This window comes from Leopardus geoffroyi, chromosome C1, assembly GCF_018350155.1.
Source record: "Leopardus geoffroyi isolate Oge1 chromosome C1, O.geoffroyi_Oge1_pat1.0, whole genome shotgun sequence".
In the NCBI taxonomy this organism is placed as follows: domain Eukaryota; kingdom Metazoa; phylum Chordata; class Mammalia; order Carnivora; family Felidae; genus Leopardus; species Leopardus geoffroyi.
Genome location: NC_059328.1, coordinates 5950394 through 5978228, shown reverse-complemented (window position 1 = coordinate 5978228; position 27835 = coordinate 5950394). Strand labels below are relative to the sequence as shown.

At 41.6% G+C, this 27835-nt stretch overlaps 1 protein-coding gene across 7 annotated transcripts in view; it reads left to right on the top strand.

Moving 5' to 3' along the window:
- RERE (arginine-glutamic acid dipeptide repeats) overlaps window positions 1-27835 on the top strand; it is a 424545-nt gene that overhangs the window by 255479 nt on the left and 141231 nt on the right. For 6 of the 7 annotated variants that reach the window (XM_045475552.1, XM_045475545.1, XM_045475550.1 and 3 more), the window contains 2 exons: window positions 97-193; window positions 13465-13569. In XM_045475552.1, coding sequence (XP_045331508.1) covers window positions 97-193; window positions 13465-13569 — 202 coding nt within the window. The remainder of the gene's footprint in view (window positions 1-96; window positions 194-13464; window positions 13570-27835) is intronic. The other variant, XM_045475551.1, reaches the window with a different exon arrangement.

Sequence of the window (27835 nt, the reverse complement as noted above, 5' to 3'; positions counted from 1 at the left end):
GTGGGAGGTGAACCTGAAAGAAAAATCTAGCAAAAATTTTCCTAAATGTTTTGGGAGGCTCAATTTTAATATCCTCTCAATTAATTTTTTTGACAGACTCTGGAAGAGAACTTGTCATTACAGACCCGGTCATCAAGAACCGAGAGCTCTTCATTTCTGACTACGTCGACACGTATCATGCTGCTGCCCTCAGGTGAGCGCCAGAGACGTGGTCTTTGCTGTGAAGGAGCGGCCGTCGAGCCTGGCGGGTCGAGCAGCCTAAGCCATCTGGGTCTCTTTTGATAATCATGATACTAATCAGACTACTCTTGTGGTCTCAGTACAAGTTAGTACACCACCACTCCCTCCAGTGTTAACTTTGTGGGTGATTGGGATTTCGGAGGTTACCTGTACCATCACTCATCTGTGTGGGAGAAAAGAAACCAATATAAGAAAAAAACTTTTGACACCCTCTCTGTAGTTTTGTATCTTTGTGTCCTTGGTAGTATGCTGGTATTGAAAATTAGTATCCTGGCACTGGTTGCTGAAGTTCTTAGGGTGACGTGTTATGATGGTCTGCAGATTATTTTCTCAAGAATTAGTTACTTCCACTAGAAAAGGTGGAGAGATGGGTGAAACAAATATGGCAGCATGGCTTGAGAGTCTAAGCAAGGTTTATAGGAAGTTTTAGCAACCTGTTTATTCTTTGAATTTTTTGTATGTATGAAAAATTTCCTACCAGAAAGCTTGGCGTTAGGGAGAATATATTGAAGATTTTATTCTGAGGAAGGAGGTAACATTGCAGATAGTCTTTAGGTAATTATGCCAAAGAGTGACCATAAGCCCCTACTTTGCACTTTCTGGCGTTTTCTGTCCCTTTCAGGAAAAGGTGATATATGCGTGCGTACACACACACACACACACACACACACACACAGACATCTTCATCCTGGTATATTTCGCATGTATGTGGAAGACTGTGGGCTTCTTTAGTAGAGGAAGTAAGACAAGTAATAGTTTTGTAATTCTTTCCCAACCAGAAAGAATAAAGTGGTGAAAGACTACTTTCTTTGTTAAAGAATAGAAAAAAAAAAGTCATAGGGATTTACTTGCTTTTAACTGAGCTATAATGAGATCCAATAATTTCTCCATTATGTTGCTCAAATGGCGTTCAGTGAAACCATCTGGAGTCTCCTGTGCAAAGCTATATAGCTAAAGCCAGTTATTTCAAGGCGAATTAGTAGCAACTTTTAGGGCAGGTTTGGGTCAGTGTTTTGGGCCAGAATATCTTTCCTATGATCTCCTTTGCAGCTACTCAGCTCAGCCATTGTAGGGCAAAAGTCATAGGCAACAAGTAAATAAATGAGGTGCTGTGCACCAATAACTGTGGACGCTGACATTTGAATTTCATTTAATTTCCACGTCAGGAGATATTATTCTTCTTTTGATTTCTTTTTTAGCCATTTAAAAATGTAAAAGCTATTGTTTGTTCTGCGACTGTATAAAAACGGGCATTGGGCCAGATTGGCCAATCCCTGCTGTAGGGGAAGGAGCGAATATGGTTAGATTTGGCTTTTTACAAGACTTTAGATAAATTTAGAGAATTTCTCTGGTGTTTTATCAACGTCTTCCAAAGTTCCCAGAAGCCTTTCGTGTCTTTGTGGCAGTGACTTTGCAATCTTAAACTCGAACACTGAATGAAGCAAGTTAATGGAAGTTTGGATAGATGGATGGAACCATTAAATTGTTAGTGAAGACAAGTGGCTTGATCTTGAAATACTTTCTTATCTTGATATATATGCTTCTCCCCTCCTGTTTTCATCTTGTGTCATTGGTTGAGGTACATGATTTTAAAAAACGTAGAGTTAAAGTTAAATAAAGATGTGACAGGGCGACTGGGTGGCTCAGTCAGTTGAGTGTCTGACTTCGGGTCAGGTCAGGATTTCCCGGCTTGTGAGTTTGAGCCCCACCCCGGGTTCTGTGCTGACAGCTTGGAGCCTGGAGCCTGGAGCCTGGACATGCTTAAGATTCTGTGTCTCCCTCTCTCTCTGCCCCCTCCCCTGCTCATGCTCTTTCTCTCTCAAAAATAAACAAACATTAATAAATAAATATGTGAGACACATAACAGTGGTTATTCAAGTGTTTTGATAGATTTACTTGAAATGAATATATTTGAATATTAGCGGCTATTCAGATTTGTGGAATCATTTTATACTATTTTATCCTTTTTAGAAGAACCAGTTGTCCCACGTAATTCCACCTGGACCTAGTAAACATACTTTGACTGGGTTTCCAGTCAGATACTTTCTGGAGATATGTAATTGTGTAGTCACTGTCCCTTCCCTGGCCACCAAAGGGCTGGAATGCTACTGGTAATTCCTTATCTTCTTTTCACTGTGTATGTGACCAGAACCCTTATGGACTAGTCTTTTCTTCCTGTGGTATTTTCTTTGAAGTGGTCATAAAGCGGTTCCATTCTAGCTGTCGTCTCAAATTTGATTTTGTTAGCTTCAAATAGAACCTCTGTGTATAACCTGACAATTGGATTTTTTTCCCCAAAGATTGCAGATCGTAGTGGTCACACAGTTATTGAATGATCTGGCCTAGTAGGTGCTTAGTAAATACTTGTGGCTGGCTTGATGTTTGTCTGCATCTGTATTGCAGACAAACTGCATTTGTCTGACAGTTGAGCTCATCTGTATGGTTCTTACTGTTACTACTTAGTAATCTCGCCAGGCTCTCAGCAACAGAGCGCTTCCTGTAAGATCTTCTCCCATAAAAGCAGATTTCTCCCCCAGGAATCTTTATTGTTCTCTTTCATTTTAGCAAAACTAGATTAATTTTAAAATACAGTGTGGGCTGGGGAGATTAAACTTTAGTTTTTTCTTCCACTTATGTCCTGCCCATTTATCCACAGGAAGAATTTTTCTTCCTCTATAGATATAAAGCAGTTCTGCCAAGAAGAAATTCAGCTTTGGGGGGCCTGCGTGGCTTAGTTGGTTAAGCATCTGACTTTGCTCAGGTCATGATCTCACCACTTGTGAGTTTGAGCCCTGCATCAGGCTCTATGCTGACAGTTCAGAGCCTGGAGCCTGCTTTGGATTCTGTGTGTCCTTCTCTCTCTGTCCTTCCTCTGCTCACACTCCGTCTCTCTTTCTCTCAAAAATAAATAAACATTTAGAAAAATAAAAAATAAATTCAGTTTTGAAAGAGACAAAACGGTTCGTAGGAACGTGAAAGAGGGTCAGATGAATGTAGTGGCAAACATGGAAGAGAAAAAAAAGAAAGAAAAAGACTGATAGCGTTAGTGCTTAGCACCCTTCTTGTCCAAGCTCATAGTGCTCAGCTCAGTGGGTTCCTGGGACCCGTAATTCTGAGGTGGCTCCTGCCATGGCATTCCCTAAGGAGGAGAGCGCTGCGGTGCCTTCTCTCTTTCAAGCTGGTGTGAGGGTCAGGTGATAAAGGGGGAGGGAGCGCTTTGTCCTCTAGCCCTCAAGAATCAGAAGGGAGACAGAATTCCTCTGCAGCCTGTTTTCTGTAAGCTGAGGATTTCCTTCCCCAAACGAAATTCACTCCCAGAGGGACTGTGGGACCATTCGTTATGTGTTGAGGTCCAGCACTGTACTTGGCTGCTGTGTTTTAAGTCTTGCCTTGGCTGTCCCTCATCCCTGCCTTTCAAGCTAAGTTTATCCGGCTGTTTGTTTTCTTTTCATTACATTTATCAGTAGCCATATGGTGCAGTTAGTATCTTGAGAGAAGTAGTTTTGAGTTCTCCCCAGTAGCTAAGTATTTTGGGCCCATGCTGGTATAATAGAAAAAACACCAGACTACAACGAGAAGGCTGCAGTTTGAATCCTGGCTCTGCCACATAGTTTTTTCACCGAGGTCAAGCTTGTTAAACTTTTGAGGCATCCTTTTGACAAGCTTACGCAAGGCCACGTGATTAAGTGACAGAACCCTGAAGCAAACACACATATTTTGGTCCTACATCCAGTCAGATAATGGATGTGAAAGGGTCTCTCAGATTGCCTCACACTCAGTAGCACGGGGAGTGCTTACTTACAGTCATTGAATCTGAATTGGGTTCTCTTTTTTTTTTTTTTTTTTAACGCTTATTTATTTGAGAGAGAGAGGGGGAGGGAGAGAGAAACCGAAGGAGGCTCCAGGCTCTGAGCTATCAGCACAGAGCCCGACACGGGGCTCGAACTCACGAGCCATGAGATCATGACCTGAGCCGAAGTTGGATGCTTGAGCGACTGAGCTACCCAGGTGCCCCTGAATTGGGTTCTTAAAGCAAAAAAGGAAGAAAAGAAAAAATGCAATTAAACGTAGTTCTGTACCAAGTTATTGATGGTACGATTATTCAGCATCCATTTATTTTACTTTTCTGTGGCCTCTTGGCTGGATTGATTGGCTATTCCGATTACTTCGGGTACGGGAGGGAGAGTTGAGCTCCAGGAGCCACCTTTAGACGCTCCGAGAATGAGCAGATAAACCTGCTCTGAGAACAAGCAGATAAATTTTATTACGCTAAATAAAAATTATAGCTTGCAGTTTGTTTGCTATGTTACTTCTTTTTCACCCTAAGGATCATGTTTTATTGATGATCAAAGAAAGGATCTAGAGAGATTGCTTTGTGATTGGATTGTGAGCATGTGACCTGGGCAGCATTTTCAGGTTTACTGTGTACCTGTAACTGTGAATTCCCAAATATCATAAATGTCTCAACGACTGAAGGGCTGTTTCCCAACTTCCTGCTTATCTGCCCCTTACTTCAAGGAATCGCTTGGGGAAAAACACGTCCTCAGGTAGGGCAGGTGCCAAGCTGTCATCTTGGCTAGGAATTTGTCTTCTAGGAATATGTTTTAGAGTGAGTTTTCTGGAGCCTTTCCCAGCCAGAAAACCCTAGCCTCGCTCTGCAGGGCTTGTAATCTTCCCCTTTTCATCCTGAATTAATTGATCTCTTCACTTTGTTCTGGGCAGCTAGGGTTGTACATGCAGTGATTGATGCAGACTGAGTGCCTCTCCACGCAGTTCCCCAGCCATTTTTGGCACTGACACGACTCCTTTAGTTCCTGCGGGTCCCCTGATGAGTGTCCGGACGCCTCAGAGCATTTAGTTTTACAGTTCCAGGGTTCATTTCCTGGCTTTGATCAACTGTTGTTTTAATATGTAAAATAACTTCGACCTACAGCATTTTTATTGTTTTGTCCATATGTGCTTAAGTACTTCATTGGACACCATAGCTTGATGGTCATTTTATTCTTTCTTTCTTTCTTTCTTTCTTTCTTTCTTTCTTTCTTTCTTTCTTTCTTTCTTTCCTTCCTTCCTTCCTTCCTTCCTTCCTTCCTTCCTTCCTTCCTTTCCTTCCTTCCTTCCCTTCATTCTTTCCTTCCTTCCCTTCATTCTTTCCTTCCTTCCTTCCCTTCATTCTTTCCTTCCTTCCTTCTTTCCTTCCTTCCTTCCTTCCTTCCTTCCTTCCTTCCTTCCTTCCTTCTTTCCTTCCTTCCCTTCCTTCCTTCCTTCCTTCCTTCCTTCCTTCCTTCCTTCCTTCCCTTCATTCTTTCCTTCCTTCCCTTCATTCTTTCCTTCCTTCCCTTCATTCTTTCCTTCCTTCCTTCCTTCCTTCCTTCCTTCCTTCCCTTCTTTCCTTCCCTTCTTTCCTTCCTTCCTTCCTTCCTTCCTTCCTTCCTTCCTTCCTTCCTTCCTTCCTTCCTTCCTTCTTCCCTTCCTTCCTTCCTTCCGTCCGTCCGTCCCATGTCCTGGCGCTGCTAGCTGGGCAAGGGCTCTGAGGTGCTGGGAACACCCAGCTGAACAATATACTCTCTGTGCCCTTGGATACTTCTCAATCTTTTAAAAATTCTTTATCTGGAGCTGCTTTTAGACGCACAGAAAAGTTGTGAGTACCGCGTTTCCATCCATCCCTCCCCCAGTCTTCCTCAGTGTTAACATCTGACAGAACCCTTGTGTGGTTATCAGATCCAGGAAATTAGCATTAGTACAATACAGTTGAACTGAAGACCCTGTTTGAATTTCACTAATGTCTTAATTCAAACTTCTGTAACAAAATAGCACAGACTGGGTGGCTTAGAAGCAACAGAAATTTATTTCTGACAGCTCCGGAGGCTGTTGGTCTGAGATCAGAGTGCCAGCCTGTTCTGCTGAGATCCTTCTGGTTTGCACACTGCCGACTTCTTGTATCGTCACATGGCCCAGAGCAGAGAGGGAAGGCAGGTTTCCTGTCTGACAGCACAGGGTTCATTTTATTGTATCTCTTTTTGCACCTTCTTTCTTCAAAAGCGAAAAACTCTGCTCTCATTGTCGAAATATATTTACTTATTTTTATTCACTTCAGGAATACACATAGTTTTAGAATTTGTAACCCATGTCCCTGTGAGAAACAGATTTACTGACTAAATTTTTGTCTTTAGCCATGTAATCTATAGGCAAGACACTGTCTTCCAGAGTTGTTTAGGTCGGCTCTGCTCCTGGATACCTCCGTAAGTGGCCGTGTTCTCTCTTTGAACTACGGTTAGGTTCACTGTTAGACTTTGCGCTCCACTTTTGGTCCCTCCTGGTCGGTAGGGACTCTCGTTAATTTTTGGATGTGCGAGGGCGTGCGGACTATGGCTGTGGTTCTGACGGTCAGGGCTGCAGACAGGTACGTGGTTTTCAAGTCTCTTACACGCTCCCATCCCCATTTCTTTCCTTCCCGCCTGCTCTCTCTCCGTAACTGCTCGCTTTACTCCTTAGTTTTTCCTTCCTGTGCTTTTTCATTTCAAATGAGCAAATACATAGCTGTTTTGTTATAGCCTCTTGTGTCTTGTATGAAGAGTAGCATGCCACAGCTACTCTTCTGCGTCTGCTGTTTTTACTTAATGTTATGCCTTAGAAACCGCTCCGTATCCGCTGATGGAGGTCTCTGTCGTTCCCTCTCGCATGGAGCTCTGCTGTGTAGGCTTTGAAGGTGTTTCCAGGATGTTCCAGTCATAAATGACGCTGCAGCCGGTGTCCTTGTGGATGTGTATTTCCTCATTGTCAGACGTGAATCTTCGGGGCGGATTCATCGAAGAGAGATTTCTGGGTTCAAAGGCTTATGTGTAGGTGCTTTTCCTCCAGAAAGCAAATACCACTTTGCATGCCCTCTGTGTCCCCAGCAGCATGTGCTGTCCTATTTCGTTTTAGTTGTGCCAGTCTGATGGGTGAGAAATAGGATCTCGGTATTGTTTTACTTTCTTTTGCTAACAGTGAATGAGTGTGAGCATTTTTTCATATATTTAAAGGATATTTGTGTGTGTGTGTGTGTGTGAGAGAGAGAGAGAGAGAGAGTTACCTGTTCATGTCATTTCCTTTGGGTTTTGTTTTGTTTTATTTCGTTTGTTTGTGTGTTTGCTGTTTGGTCTCTTGTCTCTAAAAGTTCTTTAGCATTTTCTGTTGTGTGTGTCGCCAGTGTTTTCTCCCACTTGCTGGTTTTCTTTTTTGGTTTTAAAAAAATTCTGCAAAACTTACTGTTACCCAGTCAGAGTTGTCAGAGTTTTTCATTTATTCCCTGAGGACGGAGTCGTGGCTAGAAGCCTCTCCCTGTACCTGACCTCCTGAGGCCTTGTGCCCAGCTGTCCCAGCACCGGGTGTTGACAAGCCTCTCTCACGCTCCCAGCTCTCTCGGCACATGGACTGCTAAGTCCGTTTCTCCCCAGTGGCTCGAGATGCCACCTTTGTCGTGTCTCATTTTCCTTGTACGTCCTAGACTCGTTAGTCTGTTGTCTTGTCTGTCTGGGTGCCGCTGCCGTACTCTTTTAGCTGTGGAGGCGTCTTAGTATTTTTTGCTGTGCCGCTGATAGTTTCCGCTTTTCTCAGTTATCTGTTTTTCCTGTGCATCTTCGTAGCAACCTGTTTCGGTCCCTTAAATAGCTTGTTGATATTTGTATTAGGACAGCATTGAATTGATAGATCAATTCTGTGGAGAAATGCCATGTTGAGTTCTTACATCCGAGAACAGGGGACGTTTTTCCATTTGTTCATGTTTACTTTGGTGTCTCTCGGGAGCGTTTAAGAATTTTCTGCATAGAGGTGTTCCCATTCTTGTCACATTTATTTCTGTGCATTTAATCTTATAGGCATATATAGAAACTGCTATACCCTAATAATAGAAAACTCTATACCCTAATACTAGAGAATATGCTTTTTTCAGAAGTGTTGATTTCTTCATTTAGAGAGCACGTGTGTGAGTAAGGGAGGGATGCGGAGACGGGGAGAGTGAGAGAGAATGAACCCCAAGCAGGCTCTGCACCTTCGGTGCGGAGCCCAAAGTGGGGCTTGATCTCACGAACCATGAGATCATGACCTGAGCAGAAATCAAGGGTCGGATGCTTAACTGACTGAGCCACCCAGGTGCGCTGAGAATATGCATTCTTTCTGTGTACCTTGGCATATTCTCAAAAATTGATCATATGTTAGATCATAAAACATTCATGTGAGTAAAAGGCAGTAAACCCAGAGTTTAACAAAAACCAGAAAGGCCAGAATTTCACTTGGAAATGTAAAACTTCCTGTTTCCTCACTACAGAGAACAAACTGGTGGCCACCAGAAGGGAGGGGGCTGGAGGATGGGGGAAGCAGGTGATGGGGATCAAGAGGGTGCTTGTCCTGGTGAGCACTGAGCAGTGAATACGATTGTTGAATCATTATACTCTGTTCCTGAAACTAATATAACATCGTATGTTAACTATACTGGAATTAAAATATAAAGCTTAAAGAAAATAAAACTTTAAACAACCTCTGAGCAGAAGAGGAAATAAACACTGAAATTAAAGAAATTTTTAAAAACAACAGGAAAAGTACTATGTACTAACATCTATGGCATGCATTTAAAGCGCTGATCAAAGGAAAACTAGTGATACTAAACACATCAGCTGCAATGAAAAAATGAAATTGAACGATTAAGTTCCCAGCTTAAATGATAAAAAGAGCAACAGATCAATCAAAATGCAATGACGTGGAGCTCAGTGTGTGTAGAAGAAACGCTTAAGACCACCGCGTGTAAGAGCGGACAGGCAGAGGGGTCCACGTGGAGGTAATGGAAGTGGTTACACTTCGAGCAACTCTTGGGGAGGCCGTGAAGTGATATTCTCAAAGCACTGTAAATGAATCAAGAGGAATCCTATAAAATGTCACATAACCTATAGGAAGGCAAGAGAAACAGAATGAAACACGGAAAAGAAACTTTGGAAAAATTCTATACCTGTCATGAGTCAAATGGCTTACAGCTGACAAGACACTGACTCTGTCTCAAAATCTCTCTTTTCCTTTGTTTTCAGGCAAGGGTCACAATAAAAGCTGTAGGCAGACCTGCGGCTATAAGCCTTCTGTACGTGTCTGTGTCCCTCTTTCCAGGCTTCTCTGACGTTTGCGTGGCCCTGGGGATATACAGAGACTTCCCCGGTTATGAATAGTTTTGATGGAATGAATTTCTGGGCCATGTTTCCATTTGTAGTCTCTCCTTGTGTAAGGCGGCTCTCTTCTCCTTCATCCCCTTCCGATGCCCTCCTCCCACCAGCCGGAGCATTTGTCAAACCGCGCGGTGCCCAGGGTGGAACTGTGCGGCCACCACCCCAAGGACTACCGGAACGATTATCCTACAGGAAGCCTTTGTTACTGATGAATGAGAGGCCCCGGGAATAGGGGGCTTCCCAGTCTGTAGTCATGTCTCTGTTAATAATGAAGCATCACATTAGAAGTAGGGTGTATAGGACTTTGGAGGCTCCGAATTCGATATTTTGGTAAGCTGGTAGTGATGGCGACTTCCTCTTAACAGTCTCTCCGGCTTCATTCCACAAACACTGTCAAAAATAATGTACCGCTTTTGAGAGAGAAAAAGAGCAAGATGAAAAGAGTGCTCTGGAGAAAAAAAATACTGAATGCTTAAAATGCTACTCTCTCTCTCTCTCTCTCGCACACACACTTCAAAACGTAACCTCCCCGCTTCGGCAAGAGGCAACAGGAAAAATATTTCAAAATGGAGGCCAACCAAGGTGGGCTTACCTGCTCTGTCTTCGGCTCTGCTCAGTACCAGATGGCTCGTTAGCTGCCAAGAGCAGCACCTTTAATCAGCCGTGGCTCCGTGCTACTGACTCTTGCTGTTTTATTTTACCCTAATACTTTAAAAATGTTTATACGGTAAAGTACACATTTTAAGTTTACATTTTTATAAGTTTTGATAAATGTGTTTGGCCCTTAACAAGGCAGGGAATATTCCCACCAGCCCAGAAAGTTCCCTTAAGCTACTCTCCTCTCAAAGCCTCCGCTATTCTGATTTCTCTCACCATAGATGAATCTTGCCTGTTCTAGAAATTCATTCATATAAACGGAATCATACGGTCTGAGCTTTCTGTGTCCCTGGCTTCTTTTACTCAATTTAATGTTTGAGACTTTTTCTCATGAGGTCCTATGTACCAGTACTTCTTTCCTTTGTATTGTTGGGTAGTATTTCATCTTACAAATATACGACGATTTGGGGCGCCTGGGTGGCTCAGTCGGTTGGACGGCCGACTACAGCTCAGGTCGTGATCTCGCGGTCTGGGTTCGAGCCCACGTCAGGCTCTGTCCTGAGCACTCAGAGCCTGGAGCCCGCTTCTGATTCTGTGTTTCCCTCTCTCTCTCTGCCCCTTCCCTGCTTGCTCTCTTTCTCTCTCTCGAAAATAATAAACAATAAAAAAAAATTTAAAAAAACACAAATATACAATGATTTGTTACCCACTTCCTTATTGATGGACATTTGGGTTGTTTCTATGCTAGTATGAATAAAAGCTGTTATGAACAACAACAAAAAAGTACAGAGAAGGAAACAAAAATAAAAAAGAAATTAATGAGGAATAAACCAGTAAAACTAATTAATGAGATCCTTAAAAAAATTTAATATCTCGTTAAAAGTGACATTATGACCAACTGGGATTTATTCCAGGAATGCAAGGTAGGTTCACTATTAGAGACTCTGCTAATATCATACACCATATTATTAAATCTAAGGGGGGAACCTCCCTATTTCCAAAGCAATGATTATTTCTGAAGTTAGTATCATATGCAATAGTAATACCTGAAAGACCTTTCCACTGAGATCAGGATCAAGGCGAGGGTGCCTGTTTCCATTACTTTCCACATTGTGTGAGACGTTCAGTATAATTAGTTTTAAGAAAGGATAGAAAAGAAGTAAAACTGTGTTTATTTGCAAATAACAGATAACATACCTGGAAAGCCTTAGAGAACCAATGATTAAACTGTATCAAATAATAAAGAATGCAGTTCAGTAGTGGGATATGAAATTGATATACAAAACCCAGTACCTTTCACGCGGTCCCATAGAAGAGGACATACCAGTGGGTGACCTCATTCATTACAGTTGCATGCTTATTTGTCAGATGATGTGCTTCTCTTCCTGCTGCTTCAGGCTTTTCCGAAACCATTTGTGCTGCTGTCCCCATGGAACATTTGGCAGTGTCTTTAGAAACTCTTAATTGTCACAGTGTGGTTTGGGGGTGCGATGGGGTAGAGGTCAGGGATGCTGCTAAGTACAGGACAGTCCCTGACAACAAAGAACTATGCAGTCTAAAATGTCAACAGTGCTGAGATTGAGAAACTCTTTCCTAAAGAAAGCATACCTGATTTCCAATGTCTGTGTTTAGAATTGCGGGTTGGCAGTGTTTCTATAGGTTCAATGAATACATCAATTAATTACTTAAGTTGAAGGGTAAACTTGAATGTGAATAATAATGAAGAATAGTGAAAGAGGAATCACTTTCCTTTAGTTAGGGACAGTGATGGAAATAACTTATTTTGTGTAGCACTGAATAGTGTATAAAGTTTCATAGACTCCTTGTTTGATCTCCTCAATAGGGATTAGTATAATAGGTGTTCTTATCCCTGTTTAACTGACGAAGGAACTAGCCTATTTTTTCTAGGTGTCAGGGACTAAATCATGTCAGATAGATGGGTAGTTAGTTTCAGAGTGAGTGCATTGTTTGTTCATCTGTAAAAGTGATCTTTGCTGCTTTTTCTTTTCTGGAAGGTCATTTTAGTTCTAGCTACACACTAGAGGGAAAAGTCCCGGGTATGCAAAGTTGATTCCTAGTCCATATTCCTAGTGTAGCTTGTTACTTACAAATAATTGCTTCCCATGGAACTTTCTGCGTTAAATAAAATTTTAAATCCTGTTCTCTTCAGTTGGACTAGCCTAGCCACATCTCAAGTGCTCAAGAGCTGTGTATTATGTTACTGGTAGTTCTCAAAGAAATGTCAATAAATCTCAAGCACTTTTGTTAAATTGTTAAAATGGAGGTTGTTTGAGCCCCATCTTAGTGTCTGCCTATCACTGAGGTTTTGGTCACAGTTACTTAAGCTCTATTGGAAAGGAGGACATTGTTTTTCAATTCCTTGGTGGGAAGCGAATGAATGTCATCTCCAGGTTGCTGTTCCTCGGCTAGCTTCTTTCTCTAACACTTTGGCCATTAGCTGGTGTGTATTTGTTAACGCACCAACTTACAGAGTCCTTATGAGAATGGAATACCTACCTGGTCAAGTGGTAGGAGTTCATAGCCCTGGAAGCATATGCACGTGCTGTTGATTCTCCGGTTCCATCTACTGTAATCGCAGCCCTTGGCTTCCACTTGATGTTAAAGTTCCCTTCTGTGACCACGAAGGGAGTTGCTGAAAACCCCCCTGCCTCCTTGGGAACGCTGGAAATTCTCCCAACGTGCGTGTGCGCGTGCGCACATTTAAGGAGTTTGGTGGTATTACAGAGTTTTCAGCTACATTTTTGGTTTTAAATTGTGTTGGTAGATGAACCTGGAAACCTTAATGCTGTTTATTTGCAGTATTTTTGTGGGAAAGTGTTTTTCCAACCTACGATCTTTGAATGTTATCTGAAAATTTGGGAAGTGTGTGTTTTTATGTATTAAAGCCCATCTGTATACTTAAAAAATTAAAGTCTCTCCGTTTTAATTTGCAAGTCAGTTTATTTCTTGAACATTAAAAGAGAAGAAAAATATTTGACAGCTATACATTTTGCTTATAGTAAAGTAGCAGGAAGAAAAGTCCCATTTTTATGGTTTAGAAAGGCTTTAGGTGGTTTTTTTGGTAAAGTAATTTAACTATGGTTTATTTTTCCTGTTGTGTCTCGTTTCATATTCTTTTATCATGGTCCCACCCTCAATTTACCTTTATGGTTTAGTTGATTTTACTCCATGGCTAAGATGCTGAGGTACAAGCAGTGAAATTGTGAAGTTGGTTGAAGCAGTCCTGACACAAAAAATAAAATATTGGACGTTTTCTGAATTGATAAATATGGAGTCTGTAGCCATATTCTACGTGTTTTTAGAGTAATGTGGATTTAGTTGCGTCTTCCCCTGCCTCTTTCCCTCCAATAGTGTTTTGGTTTGCAAAGCAGTTGAGGGTAATACTAATAATGTATTTTTTACATTTGTTTGTTTTCAGAGGGAAGTGTAACATCTCCCATTTTTCTGACATATTTGCTGCTAGAGAGTTTAAAGCTCGAGTGGATTCATTTTTCTACATATTAGGCTACAACCCTGAGACCAGGTAAGTGAGTCACTTGGCCCCACTCAGTGAGAACTTTGCTTTTCTATGTGCGTGCACGTGCGTGTGTTTGCACATTTGGGCATGTGCCAGTAAGATGAGAAAAAACAACTTCAAAACCCAAAGTGAACCTCTTTGGAAGGAGTTCTAATTAACGTCATTGGTGTCTAAAGTGGCTTATTGTTTGCTCTTGATTTTATTAAGAAGAAAAGGAAAAGTGAGAAAATTTGGGTGTAGAGAGGCAAGGTAAAGATGTGTGTTTAGCTGATCTGTGTTTTGAACTTACTGTGAATTGGCAGATTATTTCCCTAATGCACATTGTGTCAAACCTTTCGTGGTACCATATTGAACACACACTAGGATGTTACGGAGAGTGTGCTGGTTAGTCGTTTGTTTTACTCATTTAATAAAACCCCAGGAACACTCACAGAAATATCTTTAGTAAGACAACTGGTATGAGAGGGATACATTCAGTTCTCAACCATGTTGGTAAGATCTATGTAACAGGTAGAGTTATTACTTTTAAAATGAGAAACAATAGAATCAAAATTTAATAGAAAAAATTCCTAGTGTCTGTAATAGATTCTAGTTTAACTTAGCACATGGAAGAAGTTATTGAAGAGCATATGCATTCATTTTTATCCTGTATCAATCATGCAACTACAGGAACTACAGATTTAAAAAGTACAGGAATGTTAGCAGATGATCAGGTTGTCAGTGCTTGGGACATCCGAGACATAATCTCTAGATATGAGAATTTAGAAAGAAATAAAAGCTGCTTGGCTGAAGGAAGTTAGTGGAAGAACTACTTGCAGGGTAATTACAATGTAGGTATTTTTTATTTTTAGTGAAAAACTTTTCCTAGAGGATGCTGAGAAATTATATGTGAAAATTAGAAGGTTACTGTTTAGACAGTCAGTCTAGGATTAATGAAAGGCCACGTGTTCTTTGTTGTCATCATAAGAAGCTGCGTAAAGCTTTAGTGAGGCATATATGTTCGTGTCTGTCTCTTTGTATTTTGTAGACGAGAGCTACAGGGGTGATAGTGTACTGAATGGTCACCTTTTTACCTTTATTTTCTTTAGAAAACAGTAAATTTGAGCTTTTATTTTCTTTTTCGAAAATATGCCCTGTTCCAGTGACAGAGAAGCTGATCCGTGATACTATTTTAAAGCATCCTGTATTTCAGAATGTTTATTTTTGCATATGCATTTATTTTTTTTTAATTTTTTTTAACATTTATTTATTTTTGAGGTAGAGACAGAGTGTGAGCAGGGAAGGGGCAGAGGGAGAGGGAGACACAGAATCTGAAGCAGGCTCCAGGCTCCGTGCTGTCAGCACAGAGCCCGACTTGGCTCTCACAAACTGTAAGATCGTGACCTGAACTGAAGTTGGATGCCCAACTACCGAGCCACCCAGGTGCCCCTAAGTATGCATTTATTGACTGCCTGATCATTCCTTGGATTTCTGTCTAGATACAAAGGAGTCCATAATTTCAGTGATGCCACATTTATTTAACTATTTGGTGGGTGGTTGTCATATGGCACGAGCTAGATTGTATCACTGAATTGACTAAATAGCTTTTGTGTTTTAAATGATCAGCTCTTGGGTTCGTAACAACCAAGTTTATTTTTTACTAGTTTTGGTTATATGTCTGTTTTTCCTGAGTGCTTATTAAAAGTGATGTTATGTAATTTAAGTGTGTAAGTTAGAGACTCACCCAAGTTCTGGTCTCATTTTTCATTGGGTGTTGCTGGCAGTCATTCAGAGTGATTCTTCCCATTGGTTAGGTTTTAAAATCTGGCGGAGGTGTGCCCTAGAAGGATGTTTCTGTCTCGTCTGAAAACCCAGTACAAGGACGTGCCCATGGCGGTGCATTAGCAGGGTCTGCGTCCTGGGTCACTCCTTTTACCGCTGTGACTTCCGGGCTGCCATTTGTTCATTTCTGTGCTTGTGTTCTCCTTGTCCAGCTTGTGCTTGATGTGTTGTAGGTTTTTTTTTTTTGTTTTTTTTTTTTCAACGTTTATTTATTTTTGGGACAGAGAGAGACAGAGCATGAACGGGGGAGGGGCAGAGAGAGAGGGAGACACAGAATCGGAAACAGGCTCCAGGCTCTGAGCCATCAGCCCAGAGCCTGACGCGGGGCTCGAACTCACGGACCGCGAGATCGTGACCTGGCTGAAGTCGGACGCTTAACCGACTGCGCCACCCAGGCGCCCCAATGTGTTGTAGGTTTTTGAGGGGAGGTGGATGAATTAATTGAAGTGAAGAAATCCTTGAATTTCTATTTATAAGTAAAGATGGTGGCAGATCTCACACTCCTCGGGAAGGGAGTGTAAAGATTTGCCCTAGCTCCCCGGGTTCCCCCTGAATTCCACTTCATGCTTCTGAGGGGTTGGCCGTGCAGTTCCCACAGCTGCTCGCGTGGTCACAGAGGGTGTACTTGAAAAGGAGTGTAGAAAACTCTGTTTTCCCCACCTGGCTTTTGTACGAGCTGATCCTTAGAACGCTCTGGCTGCATGCCCTTGCAGAATTTACCTCTGTTTGCGTCTTTGTCTCAAGTCTCTGAGGGATGGGGCTGTGGGAAGAGTGGGCTTTGGTGGGCTTCTCCCCCATGTGAATGAGCGGGCCTAGCATGCCGTCTGGCTGCATTTGCTCTGTGCTCTTAGTGCCCGGGGCCATTTGAAGAGGAAACATCAAACCGTTTCCTGTGAGAGAGACCACGTGTGGATGCGGCTGCTGCAAGTTACAGAATGGGGATTCTGTGACTACACATTTGGGACTGTCCCCTCTCTTCAGAAAGGAACTTTCAGGAACTTGAAGTGAGCGGTTGAAACTGAAACTTGAGATGGGATTGTTTATTTCTCCAAGCACATTTCCTGATGGTAGTTAGAAGTTGATTTACACAGTTTCCATAATTTATTTAGCATATTAGCCCACGCTGAAAGTTTGGAGTTTTTTTCATGTTTCTTGCATAAATTTTTTTTTAAGTCTCATTATTTGGCCACTCTTTAATTTTTCCCCTAACCTGGTTGTTGTGGCTCTACACATTTCGCCTTGTCAGGACCTGACCTTTCCGGACTTTTGTGAGAGAGAGGGAGAGGGAGAGGGAGAGCAAGAACAAAGAAGCATGGGAGAGAGGAAGAAGGAGGAAAGAACGTCCAGCAGGCTCCATGTTCAATGTGGAGCCCAGTGCGGGGCTTGATCTCACAACCATGAGATCGTGACTCTAGCTGAAATCAGGAGTCGGATGCTTCACCTGCTGAGCCCCCCAGGCGCCCCAGACTTTTTGGTTTTGATGGGATTACTTTGTTGAATACGTGTATGTGACGGTGGGAGGCAGACTTTTCTATACTCTTTGGTTCATTGCCTTTAAAGTTCGGGGAGGGTGGATTTCTTGGTAATTAGCATGGAATTTTTATTATTTTGAAATTCTGTGTTTAATTCTGACATCCTCACTCAATTCTGAAATCTGAAAGCTCTGAAAATCAAAAAATGTTTATGCTAAGTTTGGTGCGGAAGCTCATTGGATGGTCATACTTGGCCTGAACTGAGATGAGGCTATTTATATTGAGTTAGTTCACTTTGTGTGTTTGTACAACTTTTACTGCAAAAGTACCGACGTGATAGAATAGGGGATCATTGCTCAAACACTGCGGGGTGTTACATAGTATATGGTATATTTGTTATAGTGCCTTTCTAAATCCAAAAAATTCTGAGTTCTGAAAATCCTCTGACCCTTAGGATCTTTGGTAAGGGATGGTGATACTGTATTCTTGTTAGCCATGGCACTAAAGGAACAAAACTTACTTGAGCAAAAAAATTGGGGACAGATGTTGCCCAGTGTTAAGTAGGGTGCAAGCTGCAAGGGTCTGACTACTGAGAGGCCTGAAGTTTGAACCAGTAGGTAGTCAGGCTTGGCTTCTGGAGCCCGTGGTGACATTTCTGTGCTCAAGCAGTGTGTGCTTTTGCTCTGCGAACAAGATTCACCCAAATTTGCTTCTGCAGTCAGCATATTCTGCAACATAATATCATTATTTCTCATTTTGTTTGAAGGTTCTAATCCAAAATCTGATTAGAAAATAGTTAATAAATTTCAGCTCGAAAGTCTTAATACATAAAGCCAGTTAGACCTTACAGGCGTTTGCACAAAATAGCAGTATTCTTGGCATGAACTAAAGTAGTTGGTCTTGACTTATTAAAAGAGATGATTATAATCTGTGATCATAGGGACATGGCTCCATTCATCCGTTTACTGTCCTTAGTTGCATTTTTATTTATCCAGTATCTCGTAGCCATCTAATCTGACTACTTGATCTCTTGTTAAGACCGACTCCCCTCTTGGACCCAGAGGGTTTTGATCCTGTGCTGCCCTTTTTTCTCTGTGTCCAGGAGTAAGGTTTGTACTTCCTGGGCTTTGTTTTTCCCTCATTAAAATGGGGGTGGTAAAAGCTACCCTTTAGGTTGCCTTAGTAAACTGTCAGGTTTTTTTGTTGCTTCTTGGGAATTGCAAAAATAATTATAAATTTTCTTTTCAAGACAAGGTTGAAAAATATCAGAGTTTGTTTTTTTTTTTTTTTTTTTTTTTTTTTAACCCCATACAATGTTAAATCCAAAAGTGAAACATAAACTACTTCCTAAGACGTCTTGATTCTACCAAGTAGACCATTAACCATCTGGTTGATTGTACTCACATATGGAAGTCTGAACACTGGGGATTTTTGACTCTGCGTAGAACGTTGATTATAAAATTCTTCTTGAAAATATACAACAGTTGCTAAAAATGAAAGATAATTTCTTCATTGACTCTAGTGAAACTGACACAATTACGTATAGTGAATATTTGCAAATAGTATTAAATGTGAGATAATACATTCTATGGTCAGAAAATTTCAGTGCAGAATCTGAGAGAACCAGAATTGGAAAAAAAAAAATGTTATTAAGAAAAATATTTGAGTTTTTTTTAAAAGATTTTATTTTTAAGTAATCTGTACACCCAATATGGGGCTTGAACTTACAACCTTGAAATCAAGAGTCTCACACTCCACTGACTGAGCCAGGTAGGCACCCAAGAGCTTCTTATAGTAAATGAACCTGTCCCCCTATATAACGTTCAGGTTTCATTGCATTTTGGGGTGTCCTTTTCCCCATACTACCACCTTCTCACCTCTGCAGCTTCAGCCTGTTGCTCAATGCCTTTTTCTTTTTTTTCTTTTAAACTGTACATGCTGGCCTTTTCTGGGCATACCTTTCATTGGTTGGAAAACTTCTAAACTTCCTGCCTCAGGCCAGTGAGTTAGGCGGGGCAGGGAGTAATGGTGGAATCTCAGTAAGAACAAAAGATTCAGTAGGGTCCATTCGAGAGGAGATGCCTTTATCTTTAAATTATGAAGCATGAATTTTCCCAGGAACCAGTCCATTTGTTTCCCCTTGCTAAGTAAGTGTTCTTTACGTCACTAAAGTACATTTAGGGAGAGTGAAGAAAACATATCAAGTGTAGCATGTTGTATTGAAGGTCACTGATCTGTTACCCTCCCCCTCATACTGCCTTAGAAAAGTATCCTTGATCTCTTTAGAGACTTGCACTGTGGCATGAAACATCTGATTGTAGTTGTGCTCTTTGCTTTGTGATAAAGGAGTCTTCTCTTGCTATTCAGATGGAAAACAAATTGAGGGCTCAGATCTGATCCAGGAGAGAATGTCTACGAACAGCCACCTGTGCCCTCTTCGCTTTTTTTCTTTTTCTTTTTTTTTTTTTTTTTTGCCAAAAAGTTTTTAAAGCAGTGTTGGAGCCTAAGGATTATTACCATTATATTTAGCAGCAATCATAAACTCAGACACTTGCAAGGACTTCTCTTTAATCTCTTTCCAACAGACAGTGGCAATAATGTTACCAATAATAGCTACAGTTAGTGAGTGCTACTGTGCCCAGCAGTGCTCTGAGTGTTTTGCTTGCATAACTTATTGCACTTTGTTATGAAGCAGTCTCTGCCTTCAGAAGAGTTGGAAGTATAGTAGAAAACCTTAGTTTCTAACAACCATTTGAAAGTATGACATCACCATGAGGCCGTATCACACTCTAATACTTGGTGTATCTCTTATGAGCAAGGGCATTTTCTTATACAGCCACAATACAGTCCTCCACCTCAAGAAATTAACACTGAAATATTACCATGGAATCCACAGACCCCAGTCAAGTTTTCAGTTTGCCTAGTAAAGACCTTTATGAAAAAGGATCCAGTTCAGCATGATGGATTTTGTTGTCTTACAACTGGTTCCTCTGTGTGGAGTAGTTTCTCAGTATTTTCTCTTACTTCATGACCTTAGTACTTTGAGACTATAGGGTATTTTGTAGACTCTTCCTCAGTTTACATGGATGCTTTTTCCTTATTAGATTTAGAGCCTGTATCTTTGACACGGATAGCACAGAAGTCATGTGTTCTTGTTTTTTACTTCTTGTCACGTAGTATATAATTTTAGTTTGTCTCCTTGCAGGGAGTGTTCACGTTGATCACTTGAATAAGGTGCCAGGCTTTGTAATTGTAAAATTTCTCTCTTTCCGTTTATAATTAATGACTATTTTGTGGGAGGTTGCTTTGAGATTGAATAGATAGCCTCTTCCTCATGAAACTTACAGTTTATTAATTTATTTGCACTAGGTTGATTAATCGCTTCCTATTTTTTTAATTTTTATTTATTTTGAGAGGGGGAGTGAGCATGAACAGGGAAGGGGCGGAGAGAGAATCCCAAGCAGGCTCTGCATTGTCAGCCCAGAGCCTCACAAACTGGGAAATCATGACCTGAGCTGAAATCAAGAGTCAGATGCTTAACCGACTGAGCCACTCGGGTGCCCCTTTGGCTTCCTGTTTTATTCAGTTGTTGATAATCTGTTACTATGGTTCATTTTTAGGGCAAATTGTTGCAGATTATGGAGGGCGATACTTAGAAACCAACCAACCAAGAATGCTACTTAGGGGTGGTCGTTGCTCTGTGTCACCGAGGAGACGGCCAGGGGGTGGGAGGGCATGGAGAGACTGAGATGGAGACTGTGTACTTTCACGTCTGTATTTCTGGACTCAGTGTGTGTGTATCCGTGCTTTCATACCAGCTTCTCCAAACCTAATCCCAATACCACAGGGGTCCTGCTAGCTTTTTCCTTATTTCGAATTCTCATCTTTAACAGTGCGAAACCTTGTTTCGGGTTCCTGAGTATCTTTACTTCCGTTTCCTATCACTGACTCTGCTCTCTCCCTCACATGGGTGAGTTTTGACATGCTCAGCTGTATCTTTAGTAGATTCAGCATTTGATATTTCTTAGCATGACCTCAAGGAACCAGATTTGTAACATTTTCTTTTTAGAGTCTGTGGGATAATGCTCACTCTGTACTCGATTGTTTAATTCCCATAAAAGTTCAGTGCAGCTGACATTACCTTTATTTGACAAATGAGAAAATTGGTATGATATTAAATATCTGCCTCAGGCATGCTGCTAGTAAACAGGAAACACCAAGCCTGTTTGACTCCAAAGCCTGTGTTTTCATCATAGATTGATTCATATGCAACCTAATTTTCTTCTGGCTTTGTTGAAAGATAGCTTTAAGCTTTCCTAATGAAGAAAAATATATGTACTTGCTAGAGAATAACTTGGCAAATAAAAAGTTAAAGAAGCAAACTGAAATAATACATAATTCTTTAATTCATGTTTGTGTTTTTTCTTCCACTGTACATCTGTGTGCATGTTTATACGTGTATGAATATTTTAAGATTATAAATAAAATACTGTTTACATAAGTATACATATAATCATGTATTCCTTTATTCATTTTTTTAATTGTGAACATAGTACCATGTCAGTAAACATTTGTAACGAGCACCATATCTACCATCATGTGGATGTGTCATAATTTATCTATCCCCATATTGTTGAACATTTATGGTTTTTCCAGTATTTAATTATCCTAAATTACATTGTGGCCATCTTTTTTCCGACATAAATCTTTTTTTCTTTTTTTAATGTTTTTATAAATTTTTGAGGCGGAGAGAGACAGAGCATGAGCAGGGGAGGGGCAGAGAGAGAGGGAGACACAGAATCTGAAGCAGGCTCCAGGCTCTGAGCCGTCAGCACAGAGCCCAATGCGGGGCTCGAACTCACAGACCTTGAGATCATGACCTGAGCTGAAGTTGGACGCTTAACCGACTGAGTCACCCAGGCACCCCTGACATAAATCTTTATACTGAAACCGAAAAGTAACAATCTAGATCTCCTGTATTTCAGTTAATTTGGATTTCAGACATTTTGGGATCTAGTTCTGTCTTAGGTTGTCTTTTCTATTCATCACAGCTCATGGTCTTTGTATAGCTTTTGAGGACAAGAAGCTGGAACTAGGTGTAAATATTTTCTTGTTCACTTTTCCTCTGTTATCGTAGTTGAACTCTGAAAACATTTATGCCAGATGCCAGATGGCAAATGTTGGGCACAATTGAGAGTACATGTATAGTTGGAAACACAGCCCCACTGAGGATAAATGGGACCATAAAATAGGACAAAAAATCAGATTTGATCATTTTAAAAACCCCTTGCCAGTAAATATCTACCAATGTTGAATAAAATATAACAGAACGTTTGGGGTGCCTGGGTGGCTCAGTCGTTGAGTGTCAGACTTCAACTCAGGTCATGATCTTGTGGCTGGTGAGTTTGAGCCCCATGTCAGGCTCCTTGCTGACAGCTCAGAGCTTGGAGCCTGCTTTGGATTCTCTGTCTCCCTCTTTCTCTCAATGCCTCCCTACCCTGCTTGCGTTCTCTCTCTCTCTCTCTCTCTCTCAAACATTAATTTTTTAAATAGATAAAATACAACAGAACTTTAAAATGCAGAGATGTGCTTGGAGGAGTTAGGAGAAACTGAAAAGTAAAGCAGTAAGCTGATTCTTCAGCAGCCTACAGTGAGAGGAGGTTGGGTCATTGTCTCCTTAATAAGGGGTCTTGTCTTTAACACCCAGCAGCTATAGGAGATGGAGCCTTATTCTCTAGAGACTAGGGAGTTGGAACTGAGAGCCCTCTACCAGGTTAGGGCCATCAAAGGTCTGTTCTTCAGTGAAAGGATGAACGAGGTCATGTATCTGGAATTAGGGGGAAGTGATCGAGAAACCTGTTTGAGACTGGGACTCTAAACACAGAAAAGAAAAAGAGGAGTAGAGGGAGAATTTCCTTCCTAAGTCCTAACTTTGGGCCTTACCTCCATGACAGGGCATGAATTTACATTCTTGAAAAGTATGAGAACTCTAGGATGAGAAGATAATATAAAAAATGGTCTTGGGGCACCTGGGTGGCTCAGTCAGTTAGGTGTCCGACTTCAGCTCAGGTCATGATCTCACGGTCTGTGAGTTCGAGCCCCATGTTGGGCTCTGTGCTGACAGCTCAGAGTCTGGAGCCTGCTTTGGATCTGTGTCTCCCTCTCTCTCCGCCCCTCCCCCACTCGCTTGTGCACACACATGCATGGTGTCTCTGTCTCTGTCTCTGTCTCTCTCTCTCTCTCTCTCTCGCAAAAATAGACATTAAAAAGTGGTCTTGAGGGGCATCTGGGTGGCTCAGTTACTTGAGTGTCTGGCTCTCGATTACATCTCAGGTCATGATCCCGGGGTCATGGGATCAAGCCCTGCATGGGGCTCTGCGCTGAGTATGGAACCTACTTGAGATTCTCCCTCTCTCTAACCATGCCCCTCTTCCCTACTTGCATTCTCTCTTCTCTCTCCCTCCCTCCTCCCCCCCCCAAATAAAAATTAAAAAATAAAAAAAATAAAAGGTATTGTGAAAAAAAAAGTGGTCTTGGGCCATTGAGCTTTGAAGGACACCTGAGAGAAGTATCTGTGAAATTTTTTTCTTTCAAGAACTTGTAGGATATCTACAGATAAAATATCTTTGAATGCCCAACACACTGTTAAAAAATTACAAAATGTTGGAAGAAACCAGGTACCATCAACTTGAGTCAGATAAAACAAATGGTAAGATACATACCTGAGAACTTCAACACTAGAGCTATCAGAGAGAGACTGTATGACAAAGTTAAACAAAGGAGAACCTGTATTTCCCTCTCACATAAGCGGAGTTGGAGAAGAAGCAATCGTAGGCTGATCAGGGGCTCTCCAACCAACCCATCAGGGACCTATCCTTAACTTCAGCTTTTACCTCGTGCTCAAGATGCTGATGGAATGGTTGCCATGACATCCACATTTCAAGCTGGAAGAAAGAGGAAGTGGGTAAAAAATGCATGCTTCCTTCCTTATTTAAAGGCAATTTCATTATTTGCACAGGACACTTCCTTCTCTTCTCACTAGACCAAAATGGGGGAAAAAAAAAAAAAAATCAGACTCTGGCTTTACAGGTGAATTCTACCAGTGTTACAAGGGACAGAGAAAGATGATGTCGGTTCCTTAAGTCATGTTATGAAGCTAGTAAAATCTTTATACCAAAACCAGATCAAAAAGTAAAATTTATAGGTCAGTTCTACTTAGGAACATGCATGTTAGATGTTTAAATAAAATATTAGATGATGGAATCTGCAAAGCATTAAAAATCCCATTTGGGTGTATAGAACACAAGACAGTTGGAACAATAGTTTATCTGTTAATATAGCTTACCACTTTAACGTGACGAAGAAGAAATACACCCTCATCTTGATGTTGGAAAAGCATTTGACAGAAGTCAACAGCTAGTCAATATTGAGGGAAGGGACTCTTACCAAAGTAACAGCAGAATGAAACTTCCTTGTTGTGACAGATCCCTTAACCAAAAACTTAAAACAAGCACCATACTTAAAGGTAGAGTGTTGGAAATACCCCTCTAAGATCGAACAGTAAAAGAAGAAAAGGAGTCCCAGGTCTGTGAAGACGTGAAAATGTGTCAGGATTGAGGATGAAGAAATGAACCTTTATTAATACGGCACAGTTATTTTTGCCACGAGAGTCTGAGAAAGCATGTATACTGGTCAGATAAACCAGCATGCTCACTGGATACTAGAGCATTATGTGTGACAGCTCCATTTCCAAACGCTACGGACAATTAGAGAATACAGTTTAAACACACTGTTACTAAACACTTCCCTCCTCTTGATGTGAAGTTAGCACTAATTAAAAGTCAAATAGAATATCTTTTTTTCCCAGCAAGTGTTTTTCTCTAGAGGTGCCCAAATGTTAAGTTTTCATTGCTGTTTTTGCTTTACAATTTGTGGTTAGTAAATAAAACATTTTAAACATTTTTGTAGTTTGAGCGAGTAGAAAACTCTTTAAAATAGAACCTCAGAAAGTTCCATGTTATAACTCTTACTTTACATGTGATGAACATAAAATTTCTGCTCACTAAAAGCTACTGCGGTGGACAAAGTGGGTTTTCAGTCCGTTTTTATGTGATAAACCTTTTTAATTTTAGACAGAATCCGTTAATATGGAATATTCATTTCACCCACTCGGCTCCCTTTTAACCTATTCATAAATGTGAATTCTTCACCTCTTGTTCGCTAGGGAACAATTAATTGGAGGGATTAATTAGGGATGGTCTCTGAGATCCGGAGACAGTGTTCGTGTAGCCGGGATCACAGGACTTGCGGGAGGACCTCGCGGGAGGCCACGGAAGGAGGCGCCGGGGCAGCCCACGTGAGTGGTGTGTGCGAATGCCTGCAGCCGGCCCGGTAGCAGGTTCGGGAAACGTGGCAGGAATGAAGTTTGGGCAGGTAGGTGGCAGCTGTAGGCAGACGTCGAGTGGGTAAGACAACCACGGAGAAAACAAGGGGCAGGTTTGAGGGGCTTGGAAGTGCCGAGTAGAGTTACAGGGTGTCCTCCTTGCAAGACAGGGCTCGGGGGCAACAGGGCCGTTTCTAGAATTGCGGTGTATGCTAAAGTGGCACATTGGCTTACTTAATTACCGACCAGTAGTTGTCAGGGCTCCTCGATTTCCTCTGAGGATGAAGAGAACCGATCTCATATTCTGAGGTTGGATTGAACTCGAAGCTGGGTGTTAAGTGATTCAGGCCGGGAATGAGAGCACTGTGGAAGCAGGTGGCCCAGCAGGTCACTTGTTGCCACCGATGTGTCCAGTCTCCAGATGCCATGAGGACTCGTACAAGTAGTTTTTGTTATATGTATGTCTCGCCTGTCAATATTTTCTATATGTAACCCACTGGGTCTGATGTCAGTACATGTAACTCTCTAGATCTTTCACCCAGATCACGTGTTAACCTTTTGCAATACTTGCTTTATTGTTTTATTCTTACTGATTTTATTTCATGTATTATTTATCTTTTTAACTTTATTACAGATTTGCCTTCTTATTTTTTGTGTTTGCTGTGTTATTCTCTGTATTAACCATCTTTGCTTCTTTGTTCTGTTTTCCTTCCCTGAGCTATTTAGGAATGAACTGTAGCATCAAGCTTCTTTCCTCCTAAATGTCTCAATGTGTATTTCTCAGGAACAAAGACATTCTCTTACATAACCGTGGTGTGCTTAGCAAAATCAGGAAAGGTGACATTGATATAATACCATTTAATCTAATATTGTCCACATTTAAATTTTGCTAGTTTTTCTCATATTGGCCTTCACAGTAATGTCCCCCCCCCCCCCCGCCGTGATCGTGCATTGACATTTCGTTGTTTTATCTCTTCAGTATTCCTTGCCTCTCTTTGTTTTCATAACATGTTTCTTAGCCTTGTTTTGTTTTGTTTTGTCTTGTCATCGCATTAACATTGTTGAGGAGTTAGAAGCCAGTTTTGTTGAATTCTTCAGTTCAGGTTTGTTTGAGGTTTCCTCGTGGTTAGACTTAGCTTTTGTAATTTTTGCCAGGAAGTTACTATAGAAGTGGTATTTTGCTTTTCTTAGTGTGTCAGATGTGGTTTTTGTTGTTGGTGTTGTTTTTGAGGTTTAGAATAAGAGACCTGGGTGGTTCCAATAAAGATGCTTTTGATCCCGTCCTTGCCCCCAAAGAGCTTAACATCTGTCAAGAGAGGTGAGGCACTCCAGGAAAAGGAGCAAGAGGAGAGTGGAGTTCTCTGAGGTTCCCCAGCTGCTCCCAGTAGGGAGGTCCCTCCAGAGAGGAGCTGGTGGGGATTGTGGGCGAGTGGGTGAAATCTGCCTGCGACGGAGAAGAGAACGGGAGAGTGGGCCCTGGTGTGCAGCCCCCGAGGGGAGCCGGGACGGGGAGGAGGGTGTGCGCAGGTGGTGTAAAGGGGACAGAGGGGAAGTGAGTGTCAGCAAGGACAGCAAAGAGGATGCTGAGATAGGCCGGGGCCACCGCTGAGATCCGGTGTTTGGAGGAGAGGTCATGAGGTTTTGATGGCTTGCCCTTCGTGTCTCTCAGGGTATTTGGTGGGACCAGAATCATGGTTTACATTCCTTGACTTGGTATCACAATAACATTTTTATGCTGTGTTTCACAGAATAGTTCCTGTGGTTTTTCAGAAGAATGGTGAATTTATTAAATTATTGTTTTATGTTGATTCCTGCAAGCAAGCATTTTCCATGTGATTCGATAGTTTTTTTGAAAAAAGCACATTTGCAGGAAATGCTTTGGTGCTCGTATTTGTGCTATTTGACTTCTGGGTTCTAATTCAGTTGCTTTTGTTGCAGGGCGTCTTTTTCTTTAGACTGTTTCTAGTCACACAGTTCTTTGTTTAATTTGAATTTTCTTTTAAATTTTATTTTTAAAGAGAGAGAGTGTGTGTGTGTGTGTGAGCGGGGGAAAGGGGTGGGGGGGTGGTGAGAGAGAGAGAGAGAGAAGGTAGGAGAGGAAGAGAAGAGAAGACAAGAGAAGAGAATCTTAAGCAGGCCCCATGCTCAGCACAGAGCCCAGCACTGGGATCATGACCTGAGCCAAAATTGATTGTCAGATGCTCAACTGACTGAACCACCCAAGCGCCCACTAGTCGCACACTTTTGGGGACATGTTATTTTATATACCAATAGGGAAAGTGGTCTTCCAGACTGGAGATAACTTGCTTCAGGTGCTTGGTCAAAAGCAACACTTACTTAAGTGTATTTGGCATTTCTTGTGTAAATTACATTTTCAGCACAGTGAGAGGGTTTTTTTTTTTTTTTTTTAATTTAATGTCAGTCTCAGAATATAAGTTTATTTGGTAGCAAAAACAGGGATACTAAAGAAATGGAATGGGTGGGGCGCCTGGGTGGCGCAGTCGGTTAAGCGTCCGACTTCAGCCAGGTCACGATCTCGCGGTCCATGAGTTCGAGCCCCGCGTCGGGCTCTGGGCTGATGGCTCAGAGCCTGGAG